General features: G+C 42.2%; 1 protein-coding gene and 1 long non-coding RNA gene across 8 annotated transcripts in view; one reads left to right on the top strand and one right to left on the bottom strand.

Annotated features, from left to right (window-relative positions):
• The window catches only part of ELMO1 (engulfment and cell motility 1), a 727,703-nt gene that overhangs the window by 32,538 nt on the left and 669,944 nt on the right, over positions 1–25,221 (bottom strand). For all 7 annotated transcript variants that reach the window (XM_086692444.1, XM_086692474.1, XM_086692460.1 and 4 more), the window contains 2 exons: positions 16,541–16,704; positions 5,760–5,872 (listed from right to left, as the gene is read on the bottom strand). In XM_086692444.1, the coding sequence (XP_086548570.1) occupies positions 5,760–5,872; positions 16,541–16,704 (277 nt within the window). The remainder of the gene's footprint in view (positions 1–5,759; positions 5,873–16,540; positions 16,705–25,221) is intronic.
• On the top strand, positions 262–24,166 carry LOC147583122 (uncharacterized). The gene is made up of 2 exons (XR_015245581.1): positions 262–384; positions 21,836–24,166. It is a non-coding gene; the product is annotated as an uncharacterized LOC147583122 (long non-coding RNA).

The raw sequence follows: 25,221 nt of genomic DNA, 5'->3' as shown, positions 1-25,221 counted from the left end.
TCAGTCCCCTACTGCAATGGTAGAGAGCAAAAAGATCGGTACGTCACCGACCTAAGTGATTGCTCTGTTGCTCCCCATCAAACAGGAAATCTTGGAAGGATGACAAAATATTGGAAGAGGGGCTGAACTGGCTTGGGGAAGCTGTTTTGACTCATAAACAAATGGGTGGATACTGTGCCAGTATCTTCCTCAGGATAAAGGCTGGGCTCATTAGTTCTGGGAAGGTTTCAAGGCATCATAATGTGTGTGTGTCAGTCTCAAAGGTGGAGCTGCCGTAAAGGACAACAGGGCTGCCAGCTCTGAGCAGCGAACACACCAGCTCATTGCGTGACACGATTTCAGTGTCAGCCGGCAGCAGCAGCTTGATTTGCAGTTTCTTTAATGGTAAGAAAAATGTGTATTTCTTTTCAAAGCCCAGCATGATGTTACTAGTTCCTCAATCCCTCTGGGCAATGAATGAGTGGATTATGTCATTAGAAGCAATTAGCAGGAGGCAGTGAGAACAATATTAAAGATTGTTTACTAGCATTTAAAGAATAAACAGGAGTTAATATAGAGGTCTTCCAGTCAATTATGAGTATTAGCACATTAATAGCCATTTCTTCATTCCCCAAATTCAAAAACTGACAATTTGGAGACAATTTTGTACTTCATTTTCTTGGTCTGTCTCTGTATGTGTGCGTGTGCGTGCATGCATGCATGTGTGTGTGTGTGTGTGTGTGTGTGTGTGTGTGAAGGATGAGAGGAAAGCTGGTTTCAGAGCTCACAAGCCTGCTAAGAAGGTCTCCAGGGCTGATTAAAGCTATTCCCAATGTCACATAGATCATTACAGAGCTAATAACCACTGACAACTGTAATTCTTGCAGCACTGCTTGATAGAACTTTCTGTAATGATGGAAATACTCCACAGATCCTTATCCAATAATAAGAAAAGAAGAATTAAATTTTATTAAATTTCAATTAAATTAGCCATAGGTAGCTTTATCCAACAGTACGACTGATCATCTGTCTTCATCATCAAGGCTGGAGACATGTTTGGGGCTGGCCAGTAGGACCGTAGAGGAGGTGAGCAAGCTGAATAATAGCTACCACTGTTGAAAGTGAAATGCTGGGCAGTTCAGTGAGGTGCAGGTCAGCTCTGGCATGGACTCAGGGTGACATCTTTGCCTTGGGTGCAAAGCCCCCAGTTGGCTGGTGACTGCTGGCACAGGGAATCCTGAGAGACCTGTGTTTGGGAAGCAGGTGGCCTTTACTAGAATAAATTTTTAGAGCACTTCCCTTAGGATTTTGGAGCTTTCTCAGGTTAACCTAAAATGTGCAACATCTTCAATGTGTTCAGGTCTTCCTCCTGCCTAGGCTTGAAGGTTTCCAAGTCACAAAACACGAGGGACTTCAGCAATGCTTTTAAAGGGAAATGGTGATGAGATACAAGATTCCTCTGTTGGTCCAGTAAAGGAGGACAATGAATATAGATACAGACAAAGGTCATCCTGCTTTTCAAATCTTCCTCATTTCGCCAATCTCCAGAAAGAGACAGGTGTTTTGATTCAGAATTCTGTCTCCCTGGAGACTGCTGTCTCCTTTCACAACAGAAGATGACTCCAGAGCCCCAAATCCTCTTAAAGATGGTTTGGCCTAATCTGCACTTTGGAATCAAACAGACCTGGGCTATGCACTTGGCCCTCACACATCATCCAAGTGGCCTTGGCCGAATTATAAGAACCTTAGGGATCCCTGTTCTTCTTTTGTTAAGTAATGTTACTAATTATATGAGTAAAACATATATAAGATATCCACTTATGCACCTTTCACAGATCTGGCTCACAAATATTAGTATCTTCCTGTTCTTCCAGTTAATGGTAACCCTCCTGTCTACTATTGGTCCCTCCACCTTTTGAGAACAATGATTATCTGTTATTCTGATCTGCAGGAATGTGCTCTGTCCCTGAAAATCAATTGGATTTTCTTCCTTTGAAAATATGCTTTTATTTTCCCCTTTTTGTTAGAAAAAACAAGTTATGATAAGGCTTAATTAAGCCTTAAAAGAAAATTTCAATCAAGGACAGTGGAAGAAATAGCCTGCTCCTACAGGGGTTCTGTGCATGAATAGACCACTTGCCGCTAGGTTTTCTGGGTGAGCTAAAAGACCAACGTAAGGTATATCACCCTTGGCAGCAGTGCGGAAGTCTGCCAATTCCTTGGTGGGAGGACATGTTTTGGTCACTCCTGAGCTCCAAATTAAGTTTGTCATGTTAGCGCTTAGAGAAGGGATGCTGGCCAACAAAATGGACAGTGTTTTCAATGAGAAGCAAAAGTTTCATGTTGTCATTTCTTGAAATGACACAACAATGTGTAGCCCTGGGCTCTTGGCAAGACGATGCAACATGAGTGATTCTGAAAGCCCCTAATCTCTATCTCTGAAATCGAAGGAAAATAGGGAGCAGTTGCTGATCCTGCAGATTCTCATGATGCCAATAATGGCCCTAACATAAACAACCTCTGGAGTTTCATCTGAACTGTCTCCTACAGAAGCAAGGCAATCTATCTCATTGTGAACCAGTCTGAACAAGAGTCTTCCATACTCTGTGGTAGGAAGAGAATGGCGTGAGGTTGGCATGTGATATCCATTGCCAATCTACCATCTGTGTTTAAAAACCTATATTCTGCGGATCTACAAGCTAAAATTAATGATAACTATCACTAATGAATGTTTGACAATGTGTAAAACACTACACTGAGTGCTACAGATGCAGGATTTTATTTAACCCTTATAACTGTTAGATGTAAAACCATCATCCTTTGACAGATGAGGAAATAGGAACGTAGAGCGATCTAGCGGGTTTCCCAAGACTACCCAGCTAGTGAGTGGGGAAGCAGGCACAAGAATACAGCTTGATGTGTTTCACATGATTTACTGCGGTTCTAAAGTGGTCAGAATTCCAGGAAACCCAGATTTGTGAATATCTACATCAGTCTAACCAAGTAGCAGAGCTGTGACTGAGGCAGGTAGAATTATGGGTAGGTATTAACACAGGTCTTCTGGTCAAACAGTGTGGTAAAGGACTCTGTCTGCTTCTCCACTTTCCAGTTTTGTGGGACAAAAAACTCTTTCATATTTTCCCCTGTAAAGTTAATACTTGAATCAACTCATCTATATCAAAATCACTGTTGGACAAGTTTCAAGGGAGTGCAGCCGCCATTCCTTCACCGCGTGTTTGCTCTTTAAGCTGTGACACCACATGGCTGCTCCCCTCTGAGAGCTCCTGTGGAAGTACACCTCTTTCAAAGGATTAAAATGATTTTACATCATATCCTCATTAATCTGTGTAAATCTAAATGGACTGTTTTGATGGGATGATAGGAAACCAATTTCAGCACAGTCTGCTTTGAATCCCTACTTTTAAGCACACAGACCTAGTCATCAGACTAGGATCTTGTGCTGAATGTGGATCTTGTGCTTAAATCCATTTACCAAACACCAAAAGGCCTTCCTTTCTGCACCCAGAAGGATGATTTTATATTAAACACAGATGGGCAGGCTCCCTAGGGAGCTTAACTAATGGATTTATAATCTAGGTGCTAATATTCCTTCGTTCATTAGGTAAGTCATTTTTAGAAAACTGGACAGATTTTCAGATAACAGACTAACACCTCTTTAGCCAAAAAACTGTCATTATTATATCTAGAAACAGGATTATTCTAGAGTCCACTAGAATAATTTCACCCTAAAAAGGGAAGACTCATGGCAAAGTAGACTGGAAGGTTAAGTTGACTTCTCTGAATTAAGTTCTGGAGGATCCTAGCTGAACGTCAGTGGAGGCATTGGACGGTTTGTGTCCATGTGCCACTTCTCCCCTCCTCCTCCCACTTCTATGTCCTTTGCCCAAGCTGAGTACATAAAAGCTTTATAAATCATCTTATGGGAGCATATGTCCTCACTATTGAGTTTTTCAAAGGGATGAAGAGATCAGGTATGGAATTGACTTTCTGGCTAACTGGGCTAAGAGATCATCTAGTCCTATTCTCTCACTTATTAGATAAGAAACTGTAGCCCTGAGAGGTCATGTGTCTGCCTAAAGGCACCCAGCTGGTTACTTAGAGTTGGGAAGCCTAGAATTAAGTCTACTCACTACCAGCTCATTGCTCTTTTCCTACACCATCTCCCCGAAGAGTAGGAGCTAACCTTTGTTTAAGAGCTACATTCATGATCACCCTCCCTCCTTATGCTAACTTCAGGATACAGGCCTTGTTAGCTCCATTTCAGATGGAGAAACTGCCCACAGTCATGCAGCTGGTCAGGGGAAGAGGCAGGACTGTGCCCATTTCATCTGGCTCCGGGTCTCCTGTCCTCACCACCATGCCACATTACCTTCCTGGAATAGGAAGATGTCCAATGCAAGGAATGCGGTGAGAAAGATGTCAATGCAAGAAATGCCCTCTTCCACTGCTCTCCCAAAGTGAGCCTTTCTTAGCACCAGCTGCATCTCAGCCCTTATTATTATTCTGCCCATTGTCCTCTCCCCTGAGGCCCCCTTTGAAGCTCACTGCCATAGCTTTTCAATCTCTGGGAACAACCTGAATTTTCATTCCTCAAGGAAGTTCCACCGTTGGAAGTTCTTTAATATGATTTTTAATGGTAATATTCGAAATAGTTTGAATTTACTCAACATTCAGCACAAAGGCCATTTAAGTAAAGGGCCAGGTGGATGGGCTCAGCAAAAACATGAAATAATGTTTGTCATTAGTGGGTGAGCTCTGTGTCTGAGCAGAACATCCACTGAGTTTCAAAAAGATCTGCCAGAGTTTCTCCTGGGTCGTAACTGGTGTCTGTTCTTTGTATAACTGTTAATTCTGATGCTTGTTCCTGGCTGTCCCTCAATCTCTTCACCTCTCCCCAGATCTTATTTTCCAGTTTTACTTTCTGTTTGTTTGTAGGACAATATGATAGGAGTACTTTGACTTTTCAGTCAGCAGCCTGTCTAAAGAAAAAGAAAGCAAATAGTGGGACTTGACTTCCCTAAAAACAGCTGGAAGTGCTTCCCACCTATTGGAACTACTCTAATGGCACCCATTTTGACAAGATATTTTTGGATTAAAATTCGTTGAGACAATTCTTGCAAGAATTGTCAATAGAAGTTCTTCTTGCAAGATTATCAAAACTGATTCTATCCCATCTGGGTTCACTGTTACCTGCATCTGCAAATAAAGTAATTTATACCTAGAAGAGAATCAGTATTGGGATTTGGGAATAAGGGCCATCCATGCTGAAAGTTTCAAGATCAAACCCAACACTAGGTGCCAGCTCTCCTGACAGCAGAGTGAGTCATTAAAAGTAAGGGCCATAGGGTTGCTGGAGTATGAATCCTTGTTCTTCTGCAAGTTGCTCTTTGAGCAAGTTACTTACTTGAGTAAGTTACTTACTCCTCAGTGCCTTAGTTTCCTTATCTGTGAACTGGGCATAATCACAGGATTACCTATGGTTACCATGAGAATGAAATGCATTAAAATAAGAGCCTGGCACATGGTAAGTGCTCAGTACATGTTAGTTGTTCTTGAACAACAGTTCCATGGGTGTTCTGGTAATTCTTTGATTCTCTCTGGGTATGCATGAGTAGTCAAATCTTACCTGGACTGCTATTCTTGTTCTGAGTACAATGCTGCATAGCCTACTTGTAAACTAGCACCCGTGCCCTGTGATACCCCATGGAGTGGGCCACGGTTCACCCTAGCTGAGGGTGGAGTGGTCCCAAACACAGTACCTTGCCTCCGTCGGCAGTTGAGTTTCCTAAAGCAGGTCCCTTCCACAAGGCGGTTCAGGCGTTGCTGTTTGATCAGCTCCAAGATTTCTGGCTGAATCTTCTCCTTTAGTTCCCTGTGAAGGACAAACATATATTCCATAGCATACCTTAAGAACAGCGGTTGGTTGAAAGGACATCATGGGCATGGCTTTCCAAGGGCTTTCCGTGGTTTTAAATGCTTACCAAACATTTAAAGAAGAGTTAATACCTATTCTTTTGAAGCTGTTCCAAAAGGTAGAAATGGAAGGAAAACTTCCAAAGTCATCCTATGAGGCTTGATTCCAAAACCAGACAAAGACCTCACTAAAAAGGAGAATTACAGACCAATTTCCCTGATGAACATGGATGCAAAAATTCTCAACAAGATACTAGCAAATCGAATCCAACAGTACATTAAAAGAATTATTCACCATGATCAAATGGGATTTATTTCTGGGCTGCAGGGCTGGTTCAATATGTGCAAATCAATCAATGTGATACACTACATTAATAAAAGAAAGGAAAAGAACCACATGATCTGCTCAATAGATGCAGAAAAAGCTTTTGACAAAATACAGCATCCTTTCTTGACAAAAACCCTCAAGAAAGCAGGGAAAGAAGGAACATATCTCAACATCATAAAGGCCACATATGAAAGACCCACAGCTAATATCATCCTCAATGGGGAAAAACTGAGTTTTCCCCTTAAGATCAGGAACACGACAGGGATGTCCACTCTCACCACTGTTGTGTAACATAGTATTGGAAGTCCTAGCCTCAGCAATCAGACAACAAGAAAAAATAAAAGGCATACAAATGGGCAAGGAAGAAGTCAAACTTTCACTCTTTGCAGACAACATGATATTCTATGTGGGAAACTAAAAGACTAGACCAAAAAACTGCTAGAACTGATACATGAATTCAGCAAAGTCACAGGATATAAAATCAACATACAGAAATCATTTTGCATTTCTATATAACAATAATGAAGCAGTAGAAAGAGAAATCAAGGAATCGATCTCATTTACAATTGCACCAAAACTGTAAGATACCTAGGAATAAATCTAACCAAAGAGGTAAAAGATCTATCTCCTGAAAACTATAGAAAGTTTATGAAAGAAACTGAAGAAGACACAAAAGAAATGGAAAAACATTTCATGCTCACAGATTGGAAGGACACATGTTATTAAAACGTCTATACTACCCAAAGCAATCCACACATTCAGTGCAATCCCTATCAAAATAACACCAGAATTTTTCACAGAGCTAGAACAAACAATCCTAAAATTTGTATGGAACCACAAAAGACCCCAGATAGCCAAAGTAATGTTGAAAAAGAAAACCAAAGCTGGAGACATTACAATTCCAGACTTCAACCTGTATTACAAACCTGTAATCATCAAAACAGTATGGTACTAGCACAAAAACAGACACATAGATCAGTGGAACAGAATGGAGAACCCAGAAATGGACCCATAAATGTATGGCCACTAATCTTTGACAAAACAGGAAAGAGTATCCAATGGAAAAAAGACAGTCTCTTCAGCAAATGGTGCTGGGAAAACTGGATAGTGACTTGCAGAAGAATGAACCTGGACCACCTTATTACATCATATACAAAAATAAACTCAAAATGGATGAAAGACCTAAATGTAAGACAGGAAGCCACCAAAATCCCAGCGGAGAAAACAGGCAACAACCTCTTTGACCTCGCTTGCAGCAACTTCTTACTAGACATGTCTCTGGAGGCAAGGGAAATGAAAACAAAAATGAACTATTGGGACCTCATCAAGATAAAAAACTACTACACAGAAAAGGAAACAATCAACAAAACTAAAAGGAAACTGACAGAGAGAAGATATTTGCAAAGGACATATCAGATAAAGGGTTAGTATCCAAAATCTACAAAGAACTTACCAAACTCGACACCCAAAACACAATTCAGTGAAGAAATGGGCAGAAGACATGAATAAATGCTTTTCCAAAGAAGATATCCAGATGGCTGACAGATGTATGAAAAGATGCTCGACATCACTCATCATCAGGGAAATACAAATCAAAACCAACTGAGATACCACCTCACACCTCTCAGAATGACTAAGATTAACAACTCAGGAAACAACATACGTTGGTGAGAATGTGGAGAAAGGGGAACACTTTTGCATTTGGTGGGAATGCAAACTGGTGTAGCCACTCTGGAAAATAGTATGGAGCTTCCTCAAAAAATTAAAAATAGAACCACCCTATGATCCAGGAATTGCGCTACTAAGAATTTATCCAAAGAATGCAAAAAAGTGATTCAAATGGGCACATGCACCCCAATGTTTATAGCAGTGCCATCAACAATAGTCAAAGTATGGAAAGAGCCCAAATGTCCATCAACTGATGAATGGATAAAGAAGATGTGGCGCGCGCGTGCACACACACACACACACACACACACACACACACACACAATGGAATACTACTCAACGATAAAAAAGAATGAAATCTTGCCATTTGCAACAATGTGGATGACACTAGAGTATATTATGCTAAGCAAAATAAGTCAGTCAGAGAAAGACATATCAAATGATTTAACTCATATGTGAAATTAAAGAAGCAAAACAGATGAACATAGAGGAAGGAAAAAAATATAAAAACAGAGAGGGAGGTGAACCATAAGAGACTCTTAAATACAGAGAACAAACTAAGGGTCGTTAGAGGGGAAGTTGGTGGGGGATGGGCTAAATGGGTGATGGGCATTTAGGAGGGTGTTTGCTGGGATAAGCACTGGGTATCATATATATGAAATGAATCACTAAATTCTACTCCTGAAACCAATACCATACTATATGTTAACTAACTTGAATTTAGATAAAAATAAAATAAAGTAAGAAACAAAAAGAAAAAGAAAGGGCATTATGGGCAGATGGGGCAGGGAAGTGCAAGTTGCATCTTTCCACGACCATCCCACTACCTCCCAAGTTGGTGCTTTAGAGAATTATTTATTAAGAGTTAGTGGATGGGGTTATCTGTTATAACAACACTATAGATTCTCTGACATTTACAGAATACCCACAAAAGCACCAGCCGCTTCAGTGACATTTTTCTAGACCAAAGTCTCCCGAGAAATTTCTTCCATTTCACAAGTCATAGATATAAATGCATGCAGAAACTCACTAGACTCTGCCAAGACAATAAATATTTGGTCACATTTCCCCCCTACAGCAGGTAAACTCATAGACTACACCTACGATCCGACCAAATAGCATTACTGGTCAGCCCTGTAATTACTAATTCCACAGCAAACACTATATCCTGGGCAAACCACAGGCATTCCGTTCTGTCTCACAGATGGGAAAAACACATCGCCCCAGACTCCAGCCTACAGAGATTGGGATAATCATGGGATAAATTAAGGATTATTTGCATCTGGTGTAGGGCTAATATAAAGTTGTTTTAGATGTACTATGCCATAAAGAGATCAGAATAGAGTACAATGGCTTCTAAATCTTTCTTTAAAGAGCATAATTTTTTATCATGTGAAATTTTATGTAGCACCCTAGTGTTTGACTCTGGTAAAGCTAGAGCTATTCTAGCTGATGCTGGGCAGGAAGAACCCTCAGGAGAGGTGAAGTATTGATTTGAACATAGATCTAGAACTCAGAAAACTAGGGTTTCAACCTAAACTCTGCCCATGACTCATTTTTCATGTAGGTCTCAGCTTCCCCATCTGTAAAATGGGGATAAGAATCTTTTCTGGGAAACTGCTGTGACTCACAAGGGACACAGTATGAGTGCAAATGCTCTATAAGCATCGGGCAGGAACACAAGGTATTACTGAATTTGCTTTGATAATATTCTCTCCTTTCCTCAGGCCACCTCTCCTTGTGGCCATATTTCACTGTAGTCAAGGCTCACATATCTGTCAGCTTCAATTTTAACTCTGGACCTGTTCTGGACTATAGGCCAGCTGTCTCCACACGGTGTTTGGTTCACGGGTGGGGAAGGCACTCACTCTGGGTAAGTGTCTGCTATGAGCAGCTAGTGTCCTGTCCCATTTTAGCTCATCCCCTTCCTGTTTTCTCTCAGAATAGCTCATGTTTTGGGAATATTTATCAGTGTCATTAGTAAATGGGCAGTATTTCCATTTTACAGGTGGAGAAACAGTTCACAGAGGTTACGTGTGGAATAGGGGTACAAACTTAAATCTTCTGCATACAAACTGCTCCTATTTATATGTGAGAAAAAGAGAATTAACAAGTTACATCAGGGTGCCTGGGTGGCTCAGTGAGTTAAGTGTCTGACTCTTGGTCATGGCTCAGGTCATGATCTCACAATTCGTGGGTTTGAGCCCTACAAAGGGCTCTGCACTGGCAGTGTGGAGACTGCTTGGGATTCTCTCTCTCTTTCCTTCTCTCTCTGTCCCTTCCCCACTTATGCTGTCCCTGTCTCTCTCAAAATAAATAAATAAACTTAGAAAAAAATTTAAAAAGTTACATCAAAGGATCTGGCCATTATCTAATGGGGTATGCCAGTACACTCTGCTAATACATATTTTAAACTCAAATGGCTTCAAATCTCTTGTCATTTGATACTGTTCCAATTGAGCATTTATAAAGCATAATATGGAGATTCATCCCTAATAATACAGCTTGGTATATTTGTAAAGCTGTTCCTGTGCAGGCCTCCAGGGTCTCATCTCAGGCTTTCAGATCACTAAAGCTATTTATTATCAATGCTCAGCTTTTGTAAAATGGACTTAGTATATTGCAGCTTTGATGAACCCTGCTCTGAATGGGAGAAGAAGGTAGGGGAATTGACGGGGCAGTCACACACAACAATAAATCACTGCTCCTGACTTCCAAGTCAGGGCGATGGGACAGAGAGGACAAGACTGTACTGCGGGATGAAGAAATCACTGGAGAGAGGGTTTGGGAATTTCTCTGATTCTTAGGTTAAGATGTATCTTTAGAGAATAGTTTTGGTAGGCTAAAACTCAATTATTAAAAAAAAAAAGGAGATAAAGATGCAGAGAAGAGGACTAAAAAGAGGAAATAAGTGAAAGTACTTCCGAGTAATTTTAGTTGATGATTTATGACGTCTTAGTGTGAGCCCCAGATGTGCTCATCATGACACATTCCATTATGGAACCAGCCCCGGGAGACAGACCACTGGAATGAGTGAATCTGCTGCTGCAAGAGTTAGCCTTTCCTTATTATGAACCCCAAAGGCCTCCAAAACATGCCTGGACAATGAGAAAAAGGGGATAACTTTTCTGTTTTCTAAGTGATTTTCCTCTTCTTTCTGTGCAAATGGGACTCAGTTGCTATAAAATTCACTCAAACTAGGAAAACATAGGTAAAACCTACATGGTGTGTCTGTGGATGAGATTTGACCTCAGAATAATCCAGGCAATAACACCACGGGCTAGATTGGGGTTTGAAATTCTCAGCTTGGGGTCAATGAGGCCAAGGTCATGGGTTCACTGCCTTTGCTTTGATAGATACCCTTCTTATTCTATTTAAAGGCCTTGTAAATAAATACAGGAAGGATGATTAAAGGGGGTAGGTTAAATGAATGTGTGAAGGACAATTCCAAGTCCAGCATGTTTCTGGAAGAGGATCCCAGGTATGAGTCCAGTGAGGTTAGCACCATATACAGAAGACAGACGCACCACTAGACTGGTGCGATGCCCCCCTGCACCTGTGGTCTGCCCTACTGAGCTGCTACTCAGCGCTCACCTGCAGTAGAGATTGGCTCACTTTTTCGGTAAAAGGCCAGGTAGTAAATATTTCAGGCTCCATGGGCCATATACTGTCTGGCAACTACTCAGCTCTGCCATAGCAGAGTGAAAGCTGTCGTCAGTATGTAAACACACGAATGTGGCTGTGTTCCAGTGAAACTGCATTTACAGAAACAGAGAGTGACTGTGATTTGGCCCAAGAGCCATCTATGCTTTGCTGACCCCTGATCTAACATGGCTCTGTGAAGACTTTGGGTGGGTTGAATGACAGTGTCTGTTTCATGGAAATTGATCTGTCTGTGTTGACACTGGAGGGCCTCCAAATGCAGTCTTTGTACTTCCTCTGCTCTTTATATTACAGACTCAGGACTTTAAATAGCAACTTTATGCTGACAACTTCCCAAATTTGTATTTCCAACCTGGACCTTTCCGTTCAACTCCAGATTCATCAACCTAACTGCCTATTTGGATGTCTCACAGACACCTCAAACTTGACAGGTCCAAAGCTGAACTCCCGACCCCCTGTGCTAACATCTTCCACTCTCTCTATCCTTTAGTTGTTCAGCCCAAACAAAACCCTGAGCTCATCCTCAACACCTCTCTTTCTCTTACACCCCACATCCAATCAATCAGGAAATACCTTTATCTTCAAAATCTATCTAATCTATATCATTTTGTTCTTGGATTATTTAAGTAACTTCCTTACTGATCTCTCTGTTTCCAAACTTGCCTCCCTGGAGTCCATTCCCAATATAGTAAGCAAGAGGGATCATTTAGAAACCCACATCAGAGCATGCCAATCTTCTGCTCAAAACCCTCCAATGGCTCCCCAGCAAGGCCCTCCATATCAACTTCCAGCCTCTTCTCTGGCCTTACTTCCTATTGTTCTCCCCCTTGCTTACTCTTTTCTAGCCACTCTGGCCTTCTTTATTGAGCACCCGGACCTACTCCTACCTCAGGGCCTTTGTACTGTTGGTTCTCGCTGCTGTATTCTTCTCCTAAATGCACACATAGCCTGCTCCCTTAAACATCTTTACTAAAATGCTACCATCCCAACTAGAGGGATCTACTCTGACCACATTATTTAAAACTTCCAGCTCTCCATTCCCATGGTCTTTATCCTCTTTTAACATGCTATCTTATTTACTGTGTTTATTGTCTGTTTCTCTCCACAACAATACAATCACAATAGGGTGAGAATTGAGTCCTCTTTACTGCTGAATCACCAACACATAGAACAGCATGTGGCAGGCATTTGATAAGTATTTGTCAAGTGCACTGAACACTGAAAATTGTGTAACTGACCAGACCATTCTACCGGCACTGGTTAAGAGAAAGCATTGAGCAAAGCTTGTGGCCAGTCTTTAGTGAGGAGGCAGATATGCAGGATAGGCATTGGCCTTATTTCCGGCTCTGTTTGATTTTACTTTTTCTTTCTTACCTATACTTCTCCTGTACCTTCCGAGATAAGGCAGGGGAGGCACATACAAAGACATTCATAGTGTCAGTTTTATCATTTACATTTCAACAGTGTGACCACATGTTCAATTCTGGTTATCAGCTAATGGGTAAGAGTGAACATTTCTCTTAGTGGATATTATGTGCCAGGCATATGCTAAATGCTTTTAAAGAACTAGGTCATGCACATAACGATGCAACAATGTATACGCTTTAATCATCTTCCTTTTTAGACATTAACAACAGCAGGCTTAGGATGGGTTACGTAACTTGTCTACAGAGCCATATTGGTAGGTGGTGGCCTTGGAGTCAGATTCCAGATCTGTTAGCTGCCTGGGTGTGGATCTGCTACCTTTTGCTGCTATGCTTCATTGGTGTTTATCCTTGCCTCTCTTCTCCCCAATGTAGTGTTAAATGACCTATTTTTGGACTATTCAAGCTTTTTATATCCATTAACTCGGATTAATTGTGTGGATGGACTTATTGTCCCTGTAAAGTCATGCTAAGTGGAGAAAAACAAATATCTCCTCTCTGAAACAATGAGTTAAGAGCTAAGAAATAGAACAGAGCTTCTTCACCCCACTGAATATCTCCCCCCGCCAAATAATTGCTCATACAGGGTGTGCATTTTTCTTCTCGGGAAACATCAACGTTTTATAATAATGGGATGTGTGCCTCAAAGCATCTTTGTGGCACTTAGGTTTGCCACCGTGTTGTGTGCGATAGTCACAGAGGTGACCAGGTGAGGGGGGGCGCACTATGGGGGTCAAGAGGCTGGTGAGGGTGTGGCCAGTGGGGTTCAGTCAAGCCCCAGGTAAGTCATTGTCCCAGTCCTCAAAATGAAAAGCTTAAACTGGATGACCTTGAAGGTGCTTTTCAGTTCTAAATTTCTAATATCCTAATCCCTGAGCTTGGGTGAGATGTGTCTCCTCTATGTTCTCATGACAATCCCTACCCGTGCTTCTTCCAACCAAGCCCAGTCTGTGCTAACCCTGCAACCCCAGTTTCACAATCTTGGACAGTGGGAAGTCAAGTGCCTCTGGTTCTCTGCCTGTCCCCATCACCTTGGGCAGAGCTGAGAAGGTAGGAGTCATTTGATACATATTTGTTATGTGAATTAATGAATGAATACAAACAATCATACATGTGTTGACTTTCTCTCTGTTGACTTGAGTTTGTTCTCCGAGCCATTTTGGCAGCTTTTAGGCTTCCTCCAATCTCACACTGAGTTCTTGTCTAGTTGGTCACTCAACAGGCAAAACACCACTGGACGAGAAGCTGGAGGAGGCTGGCTGCCAACTGCCCATCTCAGAGGCCAGGATAATGATCAGGCTGGTTCATGGGCTCCACCCCACTTTAATTGCTATAGTTTCTGACAAGTCTTCATGACTTATTGCAACTATACCAAGAGCTCTAGTGAGCTGCGGTGCTTTTCAGTCCTGTGGCCAAATGATGCTGCCAAGGCTACATACATACCCAAGATTTCCTTTATATTTGTATGGCTCCCCCTTATGTAATAAATGTAAAGATAAGAGCTTCTTGTAATCAAGAGAATACTTCAGAATGTCACGGGCAGAGCCTCAGGAGATAAAGATATGAGGCCAAAAACAGGTGCAAGGGATTCACACTTCACATGTGGTTAACATTTCTACTTAGAATAAAGTCATGGTCAAACATTAATTAGAATCCCTTGGCCTCAACTGAAGTAGTCTCTTAAAGTCTCCCTTTAGGCTTTAATAATTGGTGTCAAAAAATAAGTTTCCTCGTGTTTACACATCCGCTGAAACAAACCTTATGAAATCCAACATTTCAGGACTGTAGGCCCTGGGATGGGGTGAGGCAGAATTGTCCCCCTCTGCAAATAAGAAACTGTGTCTCTGAGGGGTCAATCATTTATGTGAGGGGCTTTCTTTCTGGTAGGACTAGCTGGACCCTCTGGCTGAGGACCAGTGGCAAAGCCCTGGCAATGCCTGCTGCACAGCGGGCTGGTGCTCAATGCAGGTGTGATTCAAGTCTCACGATGCGAGCCAAAGACCCTCAGGAAGTGCTTCTCTCCCTTGCACCTAAGGTCACCCTCACTAACATCTGCAGTTCCGCTCCACAGTCTCTAACCGTGCTTCTTAGGGCCTGAAAATAAACACATAGTAGACAGCTTGGCTTTTGTCTTTTCAGACCTGTGAACTTTCTTTTTCTTAAAAAATTTTTAAATGTTTATTCATTTTTGAGAGGCAGAGACAGAGTGTGAGTGGGGGAGGGGCAGAGAGAGAGGGGGACACAGAATCTGAAGCAGGTTCCAGGCTTTGAGCTGTTAGCACAGGGGGCGTGAACTCATAGACCACAAGATTATGACCTGAGCTGAAGTCAGACACTCAACCAACTGAGCCACTCAGGCACCCTGACCTGTGAACTTTCTTAAACCTCATCTTAGTCTTGCACTTTGCAAAGGAGCTCTGATGGGGTGGACAGAGCATTGGTTGAGGGATCGGTGGGCTGGAGTTAAAGTCCTGGCTCCTCACCTCTCTGGTCTATACCTGCTCCTTGAATGGGAGTAAGATCTACCTACTTCATATGGATGTGAGGAAATGAAATAGCGGGAGGGGCTGCTTTGCAAACTGCCAAGCATTAAAAAGGCCAAATATTTAAGAGTAAAAGACAGAAAGAGGGGTAGAAAGAAAAAGGATGAGACAGAGACCGAGAAGGTTAATGTCATAATGACACCTATACTGTAGGTTTGCTTCACCAAAAGTTCAGAAGAAGCTGTGTCCAGTCTTCTGCAGGAAGAATGAGAATAAATATCACTTTCCTTACCACTCCCTGCCTTTTCTCCTGTTTGCTTCTGTATAAATTATAAGGGTAACAAAACTGACCTGGCTCTTAGAAAAAGACAAGGGAAGATCAATAGGCCAGTTCTAAGAAAAGATGAATCAAAAAAAAAATCCCCAAAACAAAACAGTCTCTGTGTTGGAGGTGCAGAGCATCCCCAAGATAGCGGTATGTGAAACAGCAACTGGTGCTGCAAAGTCCTATAACGAGAGGGCCTGCTTCCTCTCCTTCTCAGACCTGCAGGCTGATGGGCAAGCAGGTGATGCACGATGTTCTGCCACGAGGCAAAGCTGAGGGGGCAGGGAGAAGTGGATCTCTCTCTTCCTCTCAATCTGTCTCTTCCACCCAGGACTTCAGTGTTCATATTGCCCGGATTATCAGTGGCCCTTGCTCTTGTCAATCAAAGGGACCTACCGAGAATAGCTACACAGGCAAAAAAATTTTGTCCCGGGTGTTAGGAAAGGTTCCCCCCCCCCCACTTTTCGACTGTGAATTCTCAGAGGACTCGTCAGTCACCAGGCCACTTCCTGGTTTCGGTCCTGCTGCCAACACTGTGCCCGCCTTCCCCTCAGCCGGCCCTGCCTAGCCTTCCTTCCTCAGGGAGCTGCTGAGACTTGAGGAACCCAACTGGCATTGCCTGGAGTGTCTTTTGTTGGCATTCTGTAAGGATCTCACGACACAGCCCACAACAGGCCTTCAGACCAGAAGTGTTGGGTCAGAGCCTGCGAGGAGACAGAGGACAGCGGTTACTTACAAAATCGGGCGAGACTGGAAATCTTCCTGGTTCATCCTCTCAGACTGGCGGATTTTCAGGATCTCGGTGTAGCTCAGGTTCTGCAGTTTGCACTTGAACTGATCCAGGGAGCTAGGCTTGGTTGTGAGAGCTCTCATAACCTGCTCCTTCACCACCTGCATTACCTGTAGATGAAAGAAAGACCATAATTTTCCTGGGGGCCGTCCTTGCCCATTGGAAAAAATCTTCTAGAGATAATGGCTCCCTACCTCCCTGCCTCCCTTGACTTGCACTCTCTGCCCAAACCTTGAGAGTGCTTTTCCAAAGAGTAGACTACCATGATGTACATCTTCAACTTTGTCTTGTACCTGTAGAACCACAAGGAAGGAGACGGATGGACTAACTTGGGGTTGGGGATGAGAGGCCTGGCCGGGAGGAGTGGTCCATTTGCTTAATATATTACATGTCTGTGCTGAAGCCAACACCACAGACAATGCAAACTTGAAAAGCAAAAGAAGTCCAAGCAGCAGTGAGGACTCTGCATTACCGTTATTTTTTCTGGAAGAATATCACTGAGACACAATCAACTGTGGAAGTTTGGTTGGCACCGGTTCAAATGAACGTGAAACGATACCCACACTGGCCCCTCCCAGAATGCTTTCCCCATGTAGTTAAGGCCTGAGTGTTCATACAAACGAGGGATTTGAAAATGCACACGTGCCTTCTTGAGCCAGGCACAAAAAAAAAAAAAAAAAAAAAAAAGAAGTCTATTAAATAGAACAGACATATCCCACTGGAAGCCTCAAGAAAAAAGAATATGGTAATGTGCTATCCAGCCCACAAGGAGGCAATTAAACATTGCCTCCATTAATGTGGATTCATCTTCATCAGAATTTATAAAGCAGGGAAAGACTAGCGAACACAGAGGCATCCAAGACACTTGCAGTAATCTCCCTGCTTCTTTTTTTATCCTCTACTGCAAATGAAAACAATTGTTACCATTGACAAGGTAGTTACTATGTGCCAGATACTATGCTGGTGCATTATATATGTTCTCTCTCTTAATCCACTCAAATTTATGAGTTAGATGTGATCATCATTCTACTTAGATATAAAGAAACTGAGGCTTTGAAATATTCAGTAACCAGTTCAAAATCCTCTGACTGGTTGGTGGTGGATGAGTTGGGATTTGAACCCTACGGTGTGAACACTCTACTACACTGCCAATCATGCCACCATCCTTGGGGTCAATAGGTAACTTAAAAATACGAAAAAAATCACAAATGCAACTCAATTCTATGCTAGATTTTGTGCCAGGCACATTTTTTATTCATCATCTCATTTAATCTTCCTTCCAATCCAGCAGAATAGGTGTTATTACCACTCCTTTAAAGATGAAGAAACTGAGACTGAATGATGGAGGACTTATCCAAGGCTACACATATCTAGCCTTCAATGGCACCAAGCAGTCCAGTATGGTGCATACAGCAGGCACTTGATGGTGAACAGCCCTGGGGTGCCATGTGTGTGCCTTCATCACTATGAATGTGATCCCAGTATATTCCTTATGGCTTCTGATCAGTTCTTTGTTGAATAAGTGATGCATGATAGGTGCTTGGTAATTGCTCACTGACTAGTCCTACACCAAGATGACATTTTCATGAAGTTTTATTGTAATAGAGGTAACAGTTTTACAGCATGGAAAAGATTGTGGCAAACCTGAACTTCCAAATGTGCCTGAGTGCTAGGTGATGGGAGAATCTCACCGCCTTAGAAAATACTACGCAGCTAAAACGTCCTCTAAACACTTAACAGCTCCTTGTACTTGCTGAGCTTTTTGATGGTGTGGGTTGCTAAGCAATCTGCTCAGGTTTCTTTCTCCAAATATATGTCTCTCTTATAGCTGTCCTGTCCACATAAGGACCCGTTCAGTGACCTGCAGGGGTCTAGAGGACACTGGGAGGTAGCATATCCTCCTTGATAGTGGAACTAAACTGGCCTTCAGGAAAACCTGGGGGCTTCCCAGTAGAAGTCAGGTGACCCCAATGACATGAGTCCCCTACCTCAGGTATGCCAGGTGTCCTTACTCTTTACTCATCTGCTGACCCACTGCTTTTAGTGCCCCCATGTTCCAGGCATCCCAGGTCAGGCATATTTTCCTTTAGTCAATTGAAAATGGCTGAACTGAAGAGAAGATGAGTCATAGGTGACAGGAATAAAAACAAATCTATCTATTTTTCAAGTGATATCAACCCTCACTTTTCCTTATATGCTTCTGACATTTAGGAACCCAAGTTCACAATGAGAAGAACCTCCATTAGGTAACATATTTGCATTTTCAGGAGGACTTTCTGGGAGGTAGTGTCTTATCACAAAATGGCAGGAAATTTCAGGAAACTACAGAAGAAAACTTGGAGGATGACAGATCTCTGTCATGTAGTCATGAATCTGCTTTATCCCGTAGGCACCACAGAGGTCCTGTGTGCCACAGCTGCCCTATGAAGGGGAGGGGTGGTTGCTGGTGACAGCAGTGGTTTAAAGACATGAAGGCAACTGTCCTTTTTTTTTAATATGAAATTTACTGTCAAATTGGTTTCCATACAACACCCAGTGTTCATCTCAACAGGTGCCCTCCTCAATGCCCATCACCCACCCACCCTTCCCTCCCACTCCCCATCAACCCTCAGTTTATTCTCATCCTTTTGGACTCTGATTCATGAATGTTTCTAGGACCATGGCTGGGTCATGCAGTCTAACTCCACTGGTAACCAGCTTACCATAAAGCAGAAAATATTGATTTGAAGCAATTATTACAAAGTTGCATGAGAAGCATTACTTACAAAGTCAATACAACAAACATCCCTGAATACTCATCATGTGTCTATACTGGGTGAGGCACTAGGAATTCAAAGATGAATAAGGTATGGCCCTTGCCTTCTGTGAACTAACAGTGTAATAAGAGCTAGACATTGGACACAGGCAATAATTGTTACAATAGAAGTGTGGATGTGATAGAGTAGACAGACTGGTGGTCTCTGGTGGCAGACAGGGAGGCATTTCAGAGCAGTCATTATATGGGTTTTGCAGGAAGAGTGGGTGTTCAATGCTGTGGGAAGAGATGAATAACCTGAACATGACACCTAATTAACCCCTTTGAGCCTGGGCTGCATCTGAATTGGAGCCAGTTACATAAGCATCGTTTCATGCCCCCAGCATAATGGAATAAAGGAAAATTTCCAGTTGACCTTCCACCTGATCTGCTGTTTTTTTTACTCAAGAAAAATGCTAAATTTGGGATGCTTGACAAATTTTGAAAATTGTGACCATCTTATATTATGTGGCATAAATGGTGGTTAAATTTGGTCAAGGTTGAACTATAACAGTTTGCTGTTTCACGAGTGGGGCATCACAGGAGCTGTCTGTCCCCTTCCCCATTTAGAGAAACTCAGAGTCAAACCAAGGAGATAATTATCATCTCCCAAAGTTATTTGACCCTCATGTGGGAGGTAGAGGGCATGTAAGAGAGACTAAGAGCGATTAGAATACCAAAAATGAAGAAGCAGTTTTTAAATAGAATCAGGTTAAAGCTGGGGAAGTTTTAGAGACATCTCCACTTCCCTAATTTTATAGATAAGGAAAGAGGGCCAGGGGATTCTCCTACTTTTTGCATTTCTTAAGAGGCTGTCACAGAGATGACAGTCACCAGACCACATATGATTAGACACAATGATTACACTACTAAGCGGTCATGTGACCTCAATTGACCAATCAGCATCCTTGCCAGACTTCTGACTTGATGTGAAGCAGAACTGAAGCATGCTCTTTTCTCCTAAAATTGACAACTGCAACACTGTCCCTTAACATGCAGGAAGAGTGGGAGATACTAAGACTGATTTCGTTCAAATTAGACAGAAGAAAGGTGTGTGTGTGTGTGTGTGTGTGTGTGTGTGTGTGTGTGTGAGAGAGAGAGAGAGAGAGAGAGAATGTGCTAATGGTTAAATTATATTCAACCATAATGTTAAATCAATCCTGACATTTGCTGGTTTTGTTACATGAACCTTTTTTTTCCCCATTTGAATGGAATTCTTGTCACTTACAACTTAAGATCTCAATGAATACATATAATGAAGTCAAAGAGGAATACCAGCTTATGGGTTGGAGGTTGCCCAGACTGGGGAAAAGTAGGAGAAGGAAGATGGATAGAAACAACAAAGGTGCTTTAATAAGAAATACGTTTTAAAAATCATCCTCATTTATATGCACATGGTTGTACCTTTGCATGGAAATGATGATAATCCCTTACGGTGGTCTGGGATATTCTTCAGCTCCTACTTCAATCGTATGCTTAAAATCTACTGTTAAGAGTTTCAATTCCTCTAGCTTAAGACTTTGATCTTTTGCTAGATGTAAGAATCCATAAGTGGTACAATCTTTTAAATTCCCAACAATCACTTATGCTTCAGTTTAAAAGAAAACACATACCATTTCCTAAGAGTAGGTTGATAGGATAAGAAAAAAGATAAGGATAAGCCAAGGGGCACCTGGCTCCAGGAGAAGGGGTGCAAGTGGTTGGTATGTGTACAGCATAGAACAGAGGTTAGGGAAGACAAAGACTGGCTTTCCCTGATTTACTTCACAGTTTTGCTTGGCACCAGCCCTGAGAAGTTCTATGGTCACTCTGTGTGCCAAGGAAAATGACCCCAGTGAAAAATGTCATTGATTTTTTTAAAGAGACAAAATAGTTAAATAAATCAAATATTTCTCTATTCCTTTGCAAAATACTTTCCACAAAGGCTACAATTAATAATGTTAAGTCTCCAGAATGCTCTATGTGTGCAATTTAAATCAAGACATTCACAACCACCACGTTTGACTCTGTCTTCTTCGGAAAATATCAAACTTTTTATCATTGTTTGGAAAACCCACAGATGGTGTAGCAGAGGCATTAGCAAATCAATGAACTTAAAACTTCTTAATTACAGAATATGCTTTGCCACAGACAGCAAACAAAACATGCTTTTAGAATCTGCATTCACTTACTGCTATTGACCGATTATTTCATCAAGGTCAAACTGTGCCTGTGGTGTGTTTCTGGAATTTTTCCGGCACGTGTTCTCTGTGATAATGTCACATGTTACAAAAGCAGTGGCAGTTCCATAAGACATATGTACCTCAAATGGAGAAAACCTTTGGGCTCCTTGGAAGGTTGGGTTAATGGTGTTAAGGGCTGGGGAACCCTAACTAGAATCAAACATGCTGGTAATCCAACTGTGCTCCTGTTGTACATTGAAATGCGCTCCTGTGTTTTATTCCCAGATCTCCTGAGCCTCCCTGTGCTCCTAGTCTAATCACCAATTTGACCACACCTTTATACCCACAATCTTCATCCAGCATTATTCATCCGTTCATTCAACAACTGTTTTTCAAACACCAACAATGTGCAAGGCACCGTAAGTGAGACATCTGAAGACTTGTGTCGAATGAGCACCCAGTCTGGGAAAGTGGATAAGACATGTACATACTTGCCTCCTCCAAGGGAGGAAGTAATGTCACAGTGAAGTGAGGGCAAGACATTCATTCCTCAAATACTTGGTCCCTCTCAAGTGCTGACGGGCTGACAGCACAGCACCAGGACTTTGGCTGGGGCTTGGGGAGAGACCAGATGTGGACGTGATGAGAAGCAGAGAAGGAGCTACCATTAATGGTGGAAGAAACAGCATGAGCCAACGCTTGGAGAGAGAAGAAGACATCCCTGGGTGGGGAGGAGTGTATGGTGGCTTCATTTAGTTGGAAAAGTGAGTTAGGGCTGTGAGGTAAGCCTGAAAGTCAGGCTGGGCCAGACAGTGGGTGGTTTTGTTGGTTAAGATGAAAAATTTGGATTTTTTTCTATAATTAATGATAAGTCACCAGGGGATTTGGGGGCTGTGTGATGAAATTCAATACTATAAAGTATGTTGGGATGCATACAAAAATTGGGAGAGATTCTGCTTGGAGAGGGGTCTGGGGAAACATTACTAAAGAGCCATTATCCCTGTTGCCACTGCGGTGAGGAAGGAAGTCAGAAAGTCTGCAAGGCCGAGACATAACTGTGGCTAGGACTTAAAGGATGGATGGGAGTTACTGAGGGAAGAAGAGGGGCAGGAAGTCCAGGAAGAGGTACCAGCAAGAGCAAAGGCTGGAGGGAGGGAGTGCATGGGTCAGACATTAGACAAAATATGCTTTTGGAGTCCATATTACAGCTTTCAGCAAATGGATGCTACTGGTTGCAGGATGGCTTCTCAGCCTTTAGGGCCCAACATACATGTTAGAAAGAAGCCCACAGACCCAATCAAAGGAGGGACACGGAGACTCAGAGCACAGTGAAGCGAGGCTTTAATCAACATTCTTGCAAAAATGGGGGACTGACAGACATGCACACTCAGGACAATTACAGCAGACAATTTATCTCCTAGCATGCAAGTCCCTCCCTTGGCTCCTCACTGGCAGAGTACTAGAGGTTATAGCCTTACCCGGATATTGTCTATGCCCATGTAAGACCAAAAATAGTCTGACGGAAACAAGTGTATATTCCCTGAGGTGACTTTCAGGGACAGAGACTTTCAGTCCTTCCCTCATGCTCATGGCAAAGCCCACAAAAATAAGCCCACGAAATGGAGAGGGGAAGAAGAAACAGGAAGTGAAGTGTCTAAAGATTTGAGACTCCATTGTTGGGGGGGTTGGTTCATACATATTTCCAATAGATTGTAAACCTATTGTTAATTAGATAGCACAGCTTTTATTTGGTATTTCTGAAAAGGAATCATCTCCCTTACTTCTCATAATACACAACTGTGAAGCCAGGCTGTGACTTTTTCGAAGACAGTCTATCTCTCCCAGACTCAGTTTTCTCATTCGTAAACCATAAATACTAATCATTTAGAATTTGTCAAGGTGTTGTTCTTTAGATAAAGCCTCATACCATTTATGGTACCTTGGACCATACATGAGTTTCCCTTCCCAAGCCTTAGTCTGCTCACTATAAAGTGGAAATAATAGTTCAGAGTTCAAAGGGTTATTGTGAAATCGAAATAAGATATTATTTCAATACACCAAATAGAACATACTAGACACACAACAAATATGATGTCATGCTCCCTTGCCTTCCGAGAATGAAATGACTTATATCAGAGGTTTCTCCTACAATAAAATATCCTTGAAAGAGTGTTCCGAGACCACATCTGTATCATTTGGGAACTTGCTGGAAATGCAACTTCTCAGACTCACCCCAGATCTACTGAATCAGAAACTCAAGGAGTAGCACCCTGCAAACAGGGTTTCTCAATAGCTCCTCCAAATGATTCCAGCACTCACTAAATGTGAGAAGCTTGGTCTCAGCAAACATTTAGCCCCACTTCTCAGCCTTCAGTGTGGCATCAATGGCAATTCGTGCCATATCCCATTAAAGGAGATAAGTCAGTTACTGGTGTACCTTTCTCCAACTAGATTGTAAATCCCTAGAGGGCAGATACTGTTCCTTATTTGTATTGTGGTCCCTAGTACTTAATACGGTATCTTGCAGACTGTAATAATGGTTGATATGTTTAATGCCAAAGATTCTTAGGCTCCCACATTTTATCTGTAGAATTAAGCAAATACATCCTTAACACAGTTATAAGACTGTTAACATGGTTTTCAAAGTGCACTTTTACAAAGTCTACAAAGTAAAGTCCGTGGTTTTGAAGTGCTGTCTTAGGGTTTGAGAGATCGTTTTGGGCTTCCTTTCCCAGGCTGAGTTGGAAAAGGCTGGTCTGTGAAGAGTAGAGAGTTTCTAAAAAAGCCACTGTTGGGCATTATCACTAAAGGAGGGAGTCAGCACTTACAAAAATGTACAATCTACCCAATCAGTAGTGACCCATTAAATGGATTTATCTTCATAATGAAGAGAAAAGGCTGTCTCAGAGAAGACAGATGTCAACACAGTCCAGCTTAAAAATGAGTCATGTGGGAGAACTGTCATTGCCAGGCTTTAGGACTGGACCATTTTTCTTCCTAAGAATGTTCCTTACACACACACAAAAAAAATGACTGAAGATTCATAAGGACCAAAAAATTGCAAGGATTCTGCCTGGAGAGGGGTCTCACTGCTCATATACAGGCAGAATAACTTCCCAGAGACCAGGGATCACTTTGAAGGGATAATCTCCAAGTTTAGGATGTGGGGAGAAGAGGCCTTGCCCAGAAAAAGTGCTAGAAGTTAGGGTAAAAACTGATGACATTCTAGGCAGGGACAAATATTGACCTAGATGCAGGCTTTCAATCCCCCCCCGCCCCCCCCCCCCACTCCAGCCCCTAGAGGTCTTTAAAATTAGGACACCTTCTGGAAACTAAAAATGGTTTTACTTTGTAGTTTTGCCACGGCTGGGGAGTGGACTGCCTAGGCTAGTCCCCGCAAATGAGACTTTTTGCTGAATGGTCTCAAATGTATTAAATGAAGGGGAGAGAAAAATTAAAAATGCTTTCTGGGCCCAAGGAGAAGCATTTAGGTTTTCTGTATTTATTCTGGGGCAGTATGGGCACAGAGCAGAGGTTGGCAAATTTCTGGTAAGGGCCATATTTTGTCTGCTGCAACTACTTAGCTCTGCCTTGGCAGTGTGAAACTGGCTGCAGACAAGAAGTAAATAAATGAGTGTGGCTCTGTTCCAATAAAACTTGATTTAAAAAAC

The sequence above is a fragment of the Puma concolor genome, chromosome A2 (assembly GCF_028749965.1).
Source record: "Puma concolor isolate L17-30 chromosome A2, mPumCon1.1.hap2, whole genome shotgun sequence".
NCBI lineage: Eukaryota > Metazoa > Chordata > Mammalia > Carnivora > Felidae > Puma > Puma concolor.
The sequence above is the reverse complement of the archived record's forward strand: the minus strand, read 5'-3'. Positions and strand labels throughout refer to the sequence as shown.